The sequence below is a fragment of the Pristis pectinata genome, chromosome 3, assembly GCF_009764475.1.
Source record: "Pristis pectinata isolate sPriPec2 chromosome 3, sPriPec2.1.pri, whole genome shotgun sequence".
Classification (NCBI taxonomy): Eukaryota; Metazoa; Chordata; class Chondrichthyes; order Rhinopristiformes; family Pristidae; genus Pristis; species Pristis pectinata.
This window is the reverse complement of record NC_067407.1, coordinates 130,354,632-130,368,012: the sequence shown is the minus strand read 5'-3', so window position 1 is coordinate 130,368,012 and position 13,381 is coordinate 130,354,632. Positions and strand designations below refer to the sequence as shown.

Genomic DNA, 13,381 nt, shown 5'->3' with positions numbered 1-13,381 from the left:
GAGCAGAGATTTGAAGTGGAGAAGGCTGAGGAATACAAAATGTGAGGGGCCATAGACAGGGTAGATGGTCGGAAACTTTTCCCTATTATAGTTGTGTCAAGAAACTAGAGGACATAGATTTGGGCTAAGATGATGGATGTGGGGGAAGGTTTAGAGAGGTTGTGAGGAAGAACGTTTTAACTGAGCATGTGGTTGGAATTTGGAACTCTGCCTAAGTAGTGGAAGTGGTTACCCTCACAAGACTTAAATAGTATCTAGATGAGCACTTGAATTCACTAAGTGCTGATAAATAAGGTTTATCTGGTTGGGAATTGATGCTCAGTTTGGACATGGTGGGCTGTGCTGTATGACTTTATCTTATCTATGACTCTAGATTACTCCAAGTATTTTTAATAGTTTTTGATAACCATCATGGTTTCTCCATTAAACTGGGCATGCTCTGGAAACATTAAAATGCATGATAAAGCATTTACAATAAAACTCTGATAATCTGTTAAAAAAACTAGGTGGTTAACTGCTTTAAAAAAAAGGGGGCAGCCCATTTAAGATAGATGAGGTAGAAATGTTTCTCTCTGAGCATCTTGAGTCTTTGGAACTCTTTTCATAAGGGCAGTGAAATCAGTCTTTGAATATTTTTAAGGTGGTGGTAGGTGATTCTTCTGTAAACAGTGAGATGGGGTGAAGAATTGTCATGGATCAACAGGATAGTGGAGGTGAGACTATAATCTGATTAACCATGATCTTGTTTATGGAAGAGGAGGTTTGAGGTGTCAAGCAACATATTCCTGCTCCTAATTCATGAGTTTGTATCTTCATTGAGCACCTTGCATCTGGTATATTTGCTTATTCATCTTCCAACACTGCCTTCCAATTTGTATTTCTCAGATACCTAGACTAACTTGTTTCTCGCTTTCTCAGTTCTGATGAAGGGTCCCAGACCTGAAACATTAGGTTTCTCTTTCCACAGATGCTGTCCAACCTACTGATGTTTCCAGCATGTTCTGTTTTTATTTCAGATTTCCACTGTCTGCAGTTTTTTGAATTTCACATTGGAAGCACTCTAAGAAATGTCATGGCAAAAGCAAAGATTTCATCACTTCATTATGAAGTATGTTGGACTGCCAGTATTTTATATTCGTCATACAGTTTCCTAAATCACTCCCTCATTAGTAGGCTTACTCAATTTTCAACTCCAAGATTTTCCAGATTCATTCCATTAAATAAAAAAATGGATATTCATATCCATTCCATTTAATGTAGTATTGTAGAATTCGCCTTAACATAAATCATTGCCTAGGAGCAAGCTGGATTGCGAAGAAGAGCTAGCTATAGAAATATATAGTAACACTGGGGTTGTTTTGCTTGTATCTGAGAATGATTGCTATTTCAAACAGAAGGCCTGTCGAACATGTATTATACTGCATACATATTTCAGTGGAAGCAGTAGATTGTCAGTTGTGAAGAAAAAAGAAATCTGACAGAAAGTCTAACCTTTATAAAGTAATTTGGATATGAACTTTTGCTACGTATTTGTGTATCATATTTCATTTGGATTCCACTGTGCTGTTTTCAAGTGATAATATGTTTATTTCACTGATGCTTTGGAGACATTTGCAATTAAAAATAAATGTAATTGTATTTGTAGAGTAACTGGTAAAACCACAGTTTTTGATGAGCATTCCTAGCATAGCCCAGAATGATGATTTATCTTCTGCTTGCATTGCTGGAGGGAAACCCTAATGATGCAAGATGGATTTTATGGATTGCTCTGTATTATGAACTCAGTTAGCTAATGCACTATAACTGGCAAAATTTTATATGTTAGCGAGTTATAGATTAGAGATGTAATTTAAATGGTTCTGAAATTTGAATGATGTTCAATAATTTTTTTTAAAAACTATAGATACATTCTCGTTCATACTTCTAAATATGCAGTATGGGTCATGGCCAGTTACTTTCTACCCAACTTAAAAGATGGTACAAAAAGGGTTGCAGAGGAGGAAATAAAGATGATACTTGTGCCACATTTGGGTGCAGAATTTTTTCACACCAACTTGTATATAGTTTTAACACAAATAAAAATTAAATTGTGGATATGTCAAATGTTTCCTGAAAATGGAGTATCATTTGAAGTGCTATTTTTGTGCAAGAGTGATAAAAATGTGGCAAAACTATTAACGTGACTCTATTTTAAAATAAAGTATCAAATCCCAGACTCTGCCAACCAACATCAATTGTCTAGACATGTTGCTGGCAAAATGACTACTGGCAACTCTGTTCTCTGCAAGCTTTCATTGTTCCTGTGATATCTCTCACTCTGTCTCTAAAATCCTGCTTTATCGGTCTATATTTTGGCAGTCTAGCCTTCCTTCATTTTGTTGGAGTACATGCAGGATGTTTCAGCTTAGAATAGCAGTTTAAATGTACTTTTCAAAGAGATATGTATAAGGAAATTTTAATTAGAAATACTAGGTGAGAAAATTGTTAGGCTCTTGTTGAGCTCATGAATAAGGAGAGTGAGATCTGTTGGAAATGTTTTATTAAGATTTTCTGGTTTATATGCAGGACATAATTAAACTTTTCTAAGGTAACTTAAACATAAGGGCTAAAGTTTCATATGCTCATGAAACACTTTGCATTATCATGAAAATGAAAGTCCCTGTCATCATTTTATGGTTTTGGCACTTTAACTTAAATTTGCCTGAAAAATTGTTTATATCTTGAGTAAATTTAAGCTTAACTGAGATGCATTCTTTGGCAAACATGTCCTTTATTTATTTTCTTTGCATAGGTTTTAGAAGACAATGACTATGGCCGTGCTGTCGACTGGTGGGGTCTGGGTGTTGTTATGTATGAAATGATGTGTGGCCGACTACCCTTTTATAACCAGGACCACGAGAAGCTTTTTGAATTGATCCTAATGGAGGACATTAAATTTCCCAGAACCCTATCATCTGATGCAAAATCATTGCTGTCGGGCTTGCTTATAAAAGATCCAAATAAAAGGTAAATATGATACTTCAAAAGCACATTCATATGAATTATGTTTATTCTATATTGTGGTTTGTTACCAGACTGTTAGATGTGCTGCTGCTTAGATAATCTTTGGAAGATCATTGCCAGATTGATAGACAACATAAGAGTTCAGGAGACAAGACAAAAGAGACCGATGATACTGGAATCGTTGGGGGGTGGGAACCGAACTGAAGAGACTGGGAAGAGGTGGTTGGCTCTCAAATAGAGAAAGCTTGCAGACAGTGCGAGAGGGAGGATAGGCAGGTGGTAGAGAAAGGGACGTGCTCAGACCAACGGTTTGAGATGTGTCTATTTTAACACAAGTATTGTGAACAAAGCAGATGAGCTTAGAGTCTGGATCAGTACTTGGAGCTATGATGTGGTGGCCATTACAGAGACTTGGATGGCTCAGGGACAGGAATGGTTACTTCAAGTGCTGGGTTTTAGATGTTTCAGAAAGGACAGGGAGGGAGGCAAAAGAGGTGGGGGAGTGGCACTGTTGATCAGAGATAGTGTCATGGCTGCAGAAAAGGTGGACGTCATGGAGGGACTGTCTACGGAGACTCTGTAGGTGGAGGTTAGGAACAGGAAGGGGCCAATAACTTTACTGGGTGTTTTTTATAGGCCACTCAATAGTAACAGGGATATCGAGGAGCAGATAGGGAAACAGATCTTGGAAAGGTTTTCCAAATATCGATTGCATCTCCCTAGAGCAAGGCATTTAGATGGGGTGGAGTTTGTTAGGTGTGTTCAGGAAAGTTTCTTGACACAATATGTAGATAAGCCTACAAGAGGGGAGACTGTACTTGATTTGGTATTGGGAAATGAACCTGGTCAGGTGTCAGATATCAATGGGAGAGCATTTTGGAGATAGTGATCATAATTCTATCCCCTTTACAATAGCATTGGAGAGAGATAGGAACAGACAAGATAGAAAAGCGTTTAATTGGAGTGAGGGGAATTATGAGGCTCTCAGGCAGGAAATTGGAAGAATAAATTGGGAACAGATGTTCCCAGGGAAAAGTACAGAAGAAGTGTGGTAAATGTTCAGGGGATATTTGTGTGGAGTTCTGCATAGGTATGTTCCAATGAGCCAGGGTCGTTATGATAGGGGACAGGAACCGTGGTGTACAAAGGCAGTAATAAATCTAGTCAAGAAGAAAAGAAAAGCTTACAAAAGGTTCAGAGAGCTAGGTAATGTTAGAGATCTGGAAGATTATAAGGCTAACAGGAAGCTTAAGAAGGAAATTAGGAGAGCCAGAAGGGGACATGAGAAGGCCTTGGCAGGCAGGATTAAGGAACACCCCAAGGCATTCTACAAGTATGTGAAGAGCAAGAGGATAAGACATGAAAGAATAGGACCTATCAAGTGTAACAGTGGGAAAGTGTGTATGGATCCAGAGGAAATAGCAGAGGTACTTAATGAATACTTTACGTCAGTATTCACTGTGGAAAAGGATCTTGGTGATTGTAGTGATGACTTGCAGCAGACTGAAAAGCTTGAGCATGTAGATATTAAGAAAGAGGATGTGCTGGAGCTTTTGGAAAACATCAAGTTGGGTAAGTCGCCGGGACTGGATGAGATGAACCTCAGGCTACCGTGGGAGGCGAGAGAAGAGATTGCTGAACCTCTGGCGATGATCTTTGCATCATCAATGGGGACAGGAGAGGTTCCGGAGGATTGGAGGCTTGCGGATGTTGTTCCCTTATTCAAGAAAGGGAGTAGAGATAGCCCAGGAAATTATAGACCGGTGAGTCTTACTTCAGTGGTTGGTAAGTTGATGGAGAAGATCCTGAGAGGCAGGATTTATGAACATTTGGAGAGGTATAATATGATTAGGAATACTCAGCATGGCTTTGTCAAGGGCAGGTCCTGCCTTACAAGCCTGATTGAATTTTTTGAGGACGTGACTAAACACATTGATGAAGGGAGACTAGTAGATGTAGTGTATATGGATTCCAGCAAGGCATTTGATAAGGTACCCCATGCAAGGCTTATTGAGAAAGTTAGGAGGCATGGAATCTAAGGGGACATTGCTTTGTGGATCCAGAACTTGCCCACAGAAGGCAAAGAGTGTTTGGTGACGGGTCATATTCTGCATGGAGGTTGGTGACCAGTCATGTGCCTCAGGGATCTGTTCTGGGACCCTTACTCTTTGTGATTTTTATAAATGACTTGGATGAGGAAGTGGAGGGATGGGTTAGTAAGTTTGCTGATGACACAAAGGTTGGAGGTGTTGTGGACAGTGTGGAGGGCTGTCAGAGGTTACAGTGGGACATAGATTGGATGCAAAACTGGGCTGAGAAGTGGCAGATGGAGTTCAACCCAGATAAGTGTGAACTGGTTCATTTTGGTAGGTCAAATATGTTAGCAGAACTCTTGGTAGTGTGGAGGATCAGAGGGATCTTGGGGTCTGAGTCCATAGGACGCTCAAACCAGCTGCACAGGTTGACTCTGTGGTGAAGAAGGCATATGGTGTATTGTCCATCAATCGTGGAATTGAATTTAGGAGCCGAGAGGTAATGTTGCAGCTACTGTATATAGGACCCTGGTCAGACCCCACTTGGAGTACTGTGCTCAGTTCTAGTCACCTCACTACAGGAAGGATGTGGAAGGCATAGAAAGGGAGATTTACAAGGATGTTGCCTGGATTGGGGAGCATGCCTCATGAAAACAGATTGAGTGAACTTGACCTTTTCTCCTTGGAGTGATGGAGGATGAGAGGTGACCTGATAGAGGTGTATAAGATGATGAGAGGCATTGATCGTGTGGATAGCCAGAGGCTTTTTCCCAGGGCTGAAATGGTTGCCACAAGAGGACACAGGTTTAAGGTGCTGGGGAGTAGGTACCGAGGAGATGTCAGGGGTAAGTTTTTTTACTCAGAGTAGTGAGTGTGTGGAATGGGCCACCGGCAACAGTGGTGGAGGTGGATATGATAGGGTCTTTTAAGAGACTTTTGGATAGGTACATGGAGCTTAGAAAAATAGAGGGCTATCGGTAAGCCTCGTAATTTCTAAGTTAGGGACATGTTCAGTACAACTTTGTGGGCCAAAGGGCCTGTTGTATTGTGCTATAGGTTTTCTATGTTTCTATGCTTCTATGAATGTGGAACAAAAAAAACAATGCTGGAAGAACCCAGTGGGTTAAGCAGCATCCCTGGAGGCAAAACGTGGGTCAATATTTCAGGTTGAGACCCTGCATCAGGATTATCGACTTGTACCTTAGTGGCCTCGCACATAAAGCTACAGGAATACTTGATTCTTAGCTTTTTGTGAAGAGAATTCTGCAGTATAAGAAGTCCACATGCATGATGCACATTGTAAAGTTAGTGGTAGAAGTGTGACTCATTCTCTTGCTCTGATCAGATTTGGTTAAGAAGTTTCTTCTTGCGGCATTGTGCTCACCAGCAGGCAGTCATGGAAAATATAATCAAATCAGATGGGAAGTACGATAGAACAATCTGCTTACTATAGTTTCTTTATAGTGTATGTAATCAGTGCTCTGATTTTTAACCTGAGATCTGAATTGGGAATGAGGAGAAGCAGATTGTATAAACCATTAACCTTGCTGAGCGTAAAATCAGGTAAGATGTAAAATGAATGGCTGACCCAAAACTATAAAGTTCTTATTAGGCATATTTAGCTGAAATTGGGATGGAAGTGTTCTCAATAAATTTCTCTGGAAGGTCTAACTACACTTCTCACTGTAAATTTAAAATTAATAACCATCCAGCAGACTCTGCACTGTTTCTCAAGTGGTGTTAAGCATGATCGTCTGCCAATCCAGCATGTTCTTTAGAAGCCATTGTTCCTCATGGGTGTCTTGATAATTGTGATTGGTGAGGTCATTTTGAGCTCAGTACATGACGAATATATTCAAGCTCTGAAAACATGATATGCTTTGATTTTCATTTCCCTAATATTGATGGATTGGCACCTCCTTAGTGTAAAGGGGATAGATGGGACGCAATTTGTTCGGTGTGTACAGGAAGGATTCCTGACACAGTATGTGGACAGGCCGACGAGAGGAGAGGCCATACTGGACCTGGTACTAGGCAATGAGCCTGATCAGGTTTCAGATCTCTTGGTGGGAGAGCATTTTGGTGATAGTGACCATAACTCCTTGACCTTTACCATAGCCTGGGAGAGGGATAGGAGCAGATGATATGGGAAAGTATTTAACTGGGAGGGGGGGAATTATGATGTTGTTAGGTAGGAACTTGGGAGCATAAATTGGGAACAGATATTCTTGGGGAAGTGCACAGTGGAAATGTGGATGTTGTTTAAGGAACACTTGCATGGGGCTCTGGATAGGTTTGTCCCATTGAGGCAAGGTAAGGATGGTAGAGTGAAGGAACCATGGTTGACACGAGATGTAGAATATCTTGTCAAAAGGAAGAAAGAAGCTTACCTAAGGTTTAGGAAGCATGGATCAGACAGGGCTCTGGAGAGTTACAAGGTAGCCAGGAGGGAGCTTAGGAATGGACAGGAGAGCTAGAAGGGGGCACGAGAAGGCCTTGGCGAGTACGATCAAGGAAAACCCCAAGGCGTTCTACGCATATATGAAGAATAAGAGGATGACCAGAGTGAGGGTAGGACCGATCAGGGATAAAGGAGGAAACATGTGCCTGGAGTTGGAAGAGGTAGGGGAGGTCCTTAATGAATACTTTGCTTCGGTATTCACCAGAGAGAGAGAGACCTTGACATTTGTAGGATGGCGTATGACAGACAGATATGCGAGGGCATGTCGATGTGAGGAAAGAGGATGTGCTGGAACTATTGAAAAACATTAGGATAGATAAGTCACCGGGGCCAGAAGGGATATATCCAAGGTTATTACGGGAAGCTGGGGAAGAGATTGCTGCGCCTTTGGCGGCGATCTTTGCATCCTCACTGGCCACAGGAGTAGTGCCGGATGATTGGAGGGTGGCAAATGTTGTTCCTTTGTTTAAGAAAGGAAGTAGGGATAACCCTGGGAACTACAGACCAGTGAGTCTTACTTCAGTGGTGGGCAAATTACTGGAGAAGGTTCTTGGAGACAGGATTTATGGGCATTTGGAGAAGCATGGGCTGATTAGGGACAGTCAGCATGGCTTTGTGATGGGCAGGTCGTGCCTCACGAGCCTGATTGACTTCTTTGAGGATGTGACAAAGAACATCGATGAAGGTAGAGCAGTGGATGTGGTGTACATGGATCTTGATAAGGTGTTTGATAAGGTTCCTCATGGAAGGCTTATTCAGAAAGTCAGGAGGCATGGGGTCCAGGGAAACTTGGCTATGTGGATTCAGAATTGGCTCGCTCATAGAAGACAGAGGGTGGTGGTAGATGGAGCGTATTCTGCCTGGAGGTCGGTAACCAGTGGTGTTCCGCAGGGATCTGTTGTGGGACCCCTGCTCTTTGTGATCTTTATAAATGACTTGGATGAGGATGTGGAAGGGTGGGTTAGTAAGTTTGCTGATGATACAAAGGTTGGTGGTGTTGTGAATAGTGCAAAAGGTTGCTGTGGATTACAACAGGATATTGATAGAATGCAGAGCTGGGCTGAGAAGTGGCAGATGGAGTTCAACCCGGATAAGTGTGAAGTGATACACTTCAGGAGATCGAATTTTAAGGAAGAGTACAAGGTTAATGGCAGGGCTCTTAGCAGTGTAGAGGAACAGATGGATCTTGGGGTCCATGTCCATAGATTCCTCAAGGTTGCCACGCAGGTCGATAGGGTTGTTAAGAAGGCGTATGGAGTGTTGGCCTTCATTAGCCGCGGTATTGACTTCAAGAGCCACAAGGTAATGTTGCAGCTCCATAGAACTCTGGTCAGACCACACTTGGAGTATTGTGTTCAGTTCTGGTGGCCTCATTATAGAAAGGATGTGGAAGCTTTTGAGAGGGTGCAGAGGAGATTTACCAGGATGTTGCCTGAATTGGAGAGCATGTCCTATGAGGGTAGGTTGAGCGAGCTTGGGCTTTTCTCTTTGGAGTGAAGGAGGATGAGAGGTGACGATAGAGGTGAACAAGATGATAAGAGGCAAAGATCGAGTGGACAGTCAGACTTTTTCCTGGGGTGACAATGGCCAACATGAGGGGTCTTAATTTTAAGGTGATTGGAGGAAGGTATAAGGGGGATGTCAGGGGTAAGTTTTTTTTACACAGAGAGTGGTGGGTGCGTGGAACACACTGCCGGCAGAGGTTGTGGGGGCAGATACATTAGGGACATTTAAGAGACTCAGATAGGCACATGAATGATAGAAAAATAGGGGCTATGTGGGAGTGAAGTTTTAATAGATCTTAGAGCGGGACAGAATGTCGGCACAGCATTGTGGGCCTAAGGGCCTGTACTGTGCTGTAGTGTTCCTATGTTCATGTACATTATTTTACATCAACATTGTAGTGTGCAGACCTGAATATGAAAGGAATGAGCAAGAGACAATACTTCACATTTATATATTTTAAAATGATCTACTAAAGTGCTTTATAAAAACTATTGGCATGTCCCTTAATGCTCATGCTTATTCTGTTAGTGATTATTTTCATTTAAAGCCTTAAATGTTAAATATTAAAGTTGGTCAAAAATCCATGAAACTGACAACTGGCTTTTAATTATAAGTTACAGCTGAGAAGTGAGCAGTATTTTAAGAAATCTTGGCATTTTTTTTTCTCCCATTCCCCATTTCTCATTTCTATTTTCCCTTTCCTTGGAGCAGACTCGATGGGCCGAATGGCCTGCTTCTGCTCCCTTGCATTGTGATCTTGTGAAATGTGATGTCTATGCAAACAGGCATACTGGTTTTAATATTATTGCATGTCATGTGGCTTTGCATGTGGTAAGTTAGTTGATGTTCTATTTTATTAAGGTAGGAATATCATTCCATAAAATGCACAATGCCATTCCATTGCTATGGTTGGTATCTGTCCCCTTAAAATCACACATACAGCCACAGCTTCAGGGGAATCTGTCAGTAGATATACTAAAATTTAGAGATTCACTGCTCCACCCATTTAAGTTGGTGTTGAAAGCAAAAAACAAAAGTTATGAAGAAATCTACTTTGACCTATGTTTAGCTTGATCTGCTGAGAGCATTCAGTCTCCATTTAACTTAAAGATCCATCTTTTTGGATGTACCAACCAAGTAATTTTTTTTTGTTTATTTACAGTGTGGTAACAGGCCCTTCAGGCCCAACGAGTCCACGCCGCCCATTTTAAACCCAAATTAACGTACCCGTACATCTTTGCAATGTGGGAGGAAACCGGAGCACCCGGAGGAAACCCATGCAGACACGGGAGAACGTACAAACGCCTTACAGACAGTGACGGGAATCGAACCCCGATCGCTGGCGCTGTAATAGCGTCCCGCTAACCGCTACACTACGTTTATCTTAATATAGCAATTAATGTTCTCACCCCACCATAAGTATAATTGGAAACTTAATATCAATAGTTTCATGTCTTGAGATGGACTAATAATCAGAGTACCTATTTACATGCCAGTTTTCCAACATAATGGGATGTCATCTGGTGCTTTCACGATAATACATGCTGCTTACTATGTATGAAGTGTGTTTTACTGTGCTCTTGCTTCAGAATTTCATTTGCCCTCAAAATTTTTAGTAGTTATCTCTCATTTTTATAATTGAACTGATTTATTTGTATTCATTTCTGCATCAACAAAACAAAAGGAAAATGCAATAATGAAAGCACTTGGTTGTTTGCGGCTTTAAGTTTAGATTAGAAAAGCAACCATAACTCAACATTTTAGGAACAGTTTCTTCCCCTCTGCCATCAGATTTCTGAACAGTCCATGAACACAACCTCTTTATTCCTCTTTTGCACTATTTCAATTATTTTTGGTAACTTATGGTAATTTTTATGTCTTGCACTGTACTGCTGCCGCAAAACAATAAATTTCCCGACATATGTCGGTGATAATAAACCTGATTCTGAATGAATTCTGATTATTAATACTATTGTTTTGAAGCACCACATTAATATTAAGATATTATTAGCAGCACATAAAGTACAAGTCCAGATGCTGCATCATTGATTCATAGTTATACAGCACAATAACAGGCCCTTCAGCTCAACTCGTTCTTGCTGACCAAGGTATTTTCCTGAACCATTTGCCTGTACGTACCTGTCCAACTATCTTTTAAATATTGTAACTGTACCCACCTTTACCACTTCCTCTGGCAGCTCATCCCATATACCCAACACCCTCTGTGGAAAAACTGGCCTCTCGGGTTCCATTTAAATCTTTCCCTTCTCATCTTAAGCCTATGCCCTCTAGTTTTACATTCCCTGACTCGGGGTGGGGGGGAGGTGGGGAAGACTGACCATCCATCTTATCTATGTCCCTCATGATTTTATAAGGTCAGCCCTAGCTCCAGGGAAAGCAGCCCCAGCCTATCCAGTCTCTCCAGATCAAATTCTAGAGGCCAAAGGTTTAAGGTGACAAGGGGGAAAGTTTAAAGGAGATTTACGAGGCAAGTTTTATTTTTTACACAGAATGGTAGGTGCTTGGCGTGCACTGTCAGGGGAAGTGGTGGAAGCAGATATGATAGTGACCTTTAGGAGGCATTCAAACAGATACATGAGCAGACAGGGAATAGAGGTATGCAGGCAAATGCAATTCGTTTGGATTGGCATTGTGGTAGGTACAGATGTGGTGGCCTAATGGGCCTGTTCCTGTGCCGTACTGTTCTATGTATATCCTGCAAGGCGTGTGCTTTTCACCCAATATCAAAACGCTACTCTTTTTAACTCTGCAGAAATATTATAGATTTTCCACGATGAATTATTGGTATGGAGTCTTGCCAACCAGGAAATTACTTGAAGGTCGCTCATTAGTTTCCATCTCCAAGAACAAATTAGTGGAGACTTGTAGCTACTTATGTTTACTCATTATGTGTTCATAGAGGAATGTAAGTGAAACATTTAGCCTGGTCTTCTACAGCTTCAGCTGTCTAGCCATTTTAAAGTGAATACCTTTAATCCATAAACATGGAGTATACCATACTTTGATCATTATTCATTTGTCCTTACCCCTTATTTTAATGTTCATGAAGGTGGAAGAACATTTTTCATTTTTTGAAATCCATATTCATAAAAGTGGCTCTAAGTATAGCACAAATTAAACCATACTTGTATTTTAGTATTTTAATGATTTATACATGATCCATTTGGCATAATGCACAACAATGCTATGTTTTAAGCTAAAGAATGAATTGCACCATTTTTAGCTTGTAGCTCTTGATCCCAAAATAGTCCATTGCTGCTTGTTTGTGTCTCTTGTTACATTTTGGGGATTTTCCCACCACTTTAAATTCATGATATTTCCTGCTATATTTTTGTTTTGATTAAGTCAGGCAATTAATCTATAATTAGAATGCATCCCTGCTTGGCATTGGCCTGGAAATATTGGACCATACCTGTAAAACTGTTATCCTTTCCACATCCGCCCCAATTGATAACCAGCCTGTACTATGTTAGGTGTGGTCTGTACCAGACGACAGTTTAGGAATATAACAAGACCCCTGGTAACAAGATTGGAGAATAGATTTTTTTCCCTTTGTTGTTTTCAGCATTGTGCAGTGCCTGGAGGCTGGGAATAGGAAACACTCAAAAGATTATTCACTTTCAGAGGCAGCACTGTAATGTAGTATACAAAGGATGTTTGTACACAGTTGTCGTTCAGTTTGAAACTTTAGTCTTATCAAGTAATTATGAATAATTAATATGCGATAGATTCTAGGTGTATTGTGACAGCAAGTATTTAATATCTTACAATAGAACTACTTAGAAGTCAAAAAGAATTGACTTTGCACTATATAGGTACTGTTAATTAAATTTCTTTTTACTATCAGGCTTGGTGGAGGTCCAGAAGATGCAAAGGACATCATGCAGCATAGTTTTTTTAGTGGAATCAACTGGCAAGATGTTTATGACAAAAAGGTTTGTGTGGTATATTCAATATGTTTTTATTGTGGCATTTCAGGATCTAACAGATAATGGTTCCAATATTCTCAAACTGTAATATTTGTGAATATTTTAAAATGTATTATATTTCAACTAAAATAACATTGTTTATCGGGATAAAATTTTCGGTGTCAACAAATTTATGTTCCTTCTTCTGCATTTAGTGAATTACTTTGCTGATTCTGGCTAAGTTAATGTTTGCTTAATCTTGGAACCTTTCAGCTGCATACCAGAAAACTGAATTTTCCTAATTTGTGAATTTATATTTTCTCTAATCATTTTATACACCCAGGGATTTAATAATTATTTGCATTTTGGTAGGGTATTTTTCTTATTCAGGTTCATTCTAGTTGTTGGCATTTTTGATTAGAATTTGATTATTAATGATATTCTGTATT

At 40.4% G+C, this 13,381-nt stretch overlaps 1 protein-coding gene across 12 annotated transcripts in view; it reads left to right on the top strand.

Annotated features, from left to right (window-relative positions):
• Positions 1-13,381, top strand: part of akt3a (v-akt murine thymoma viral oncogene homolog 3a) — a 426,682-nt gene that overhangs the window by 390,081 nt on the left and 23,220 nt on the right. For all 12 annotated transcript variants that reach the window (XM_052012968.1, XM_052012966.1, XM_052012969.1 and 9 more), the window contains 2 exons: positions 2,792-3,006; positions 12,872-12,959. In XM_052012968.1, the coding sequence (XP_051868928.1) occupies positions 2,792-3,006; positions 12,872-12,959 (303 nt within the window). The remainder of the gene's footprint in view (positions 1-2,791; positions 3,007-12,871; positions 12,960-13,381) is intronic.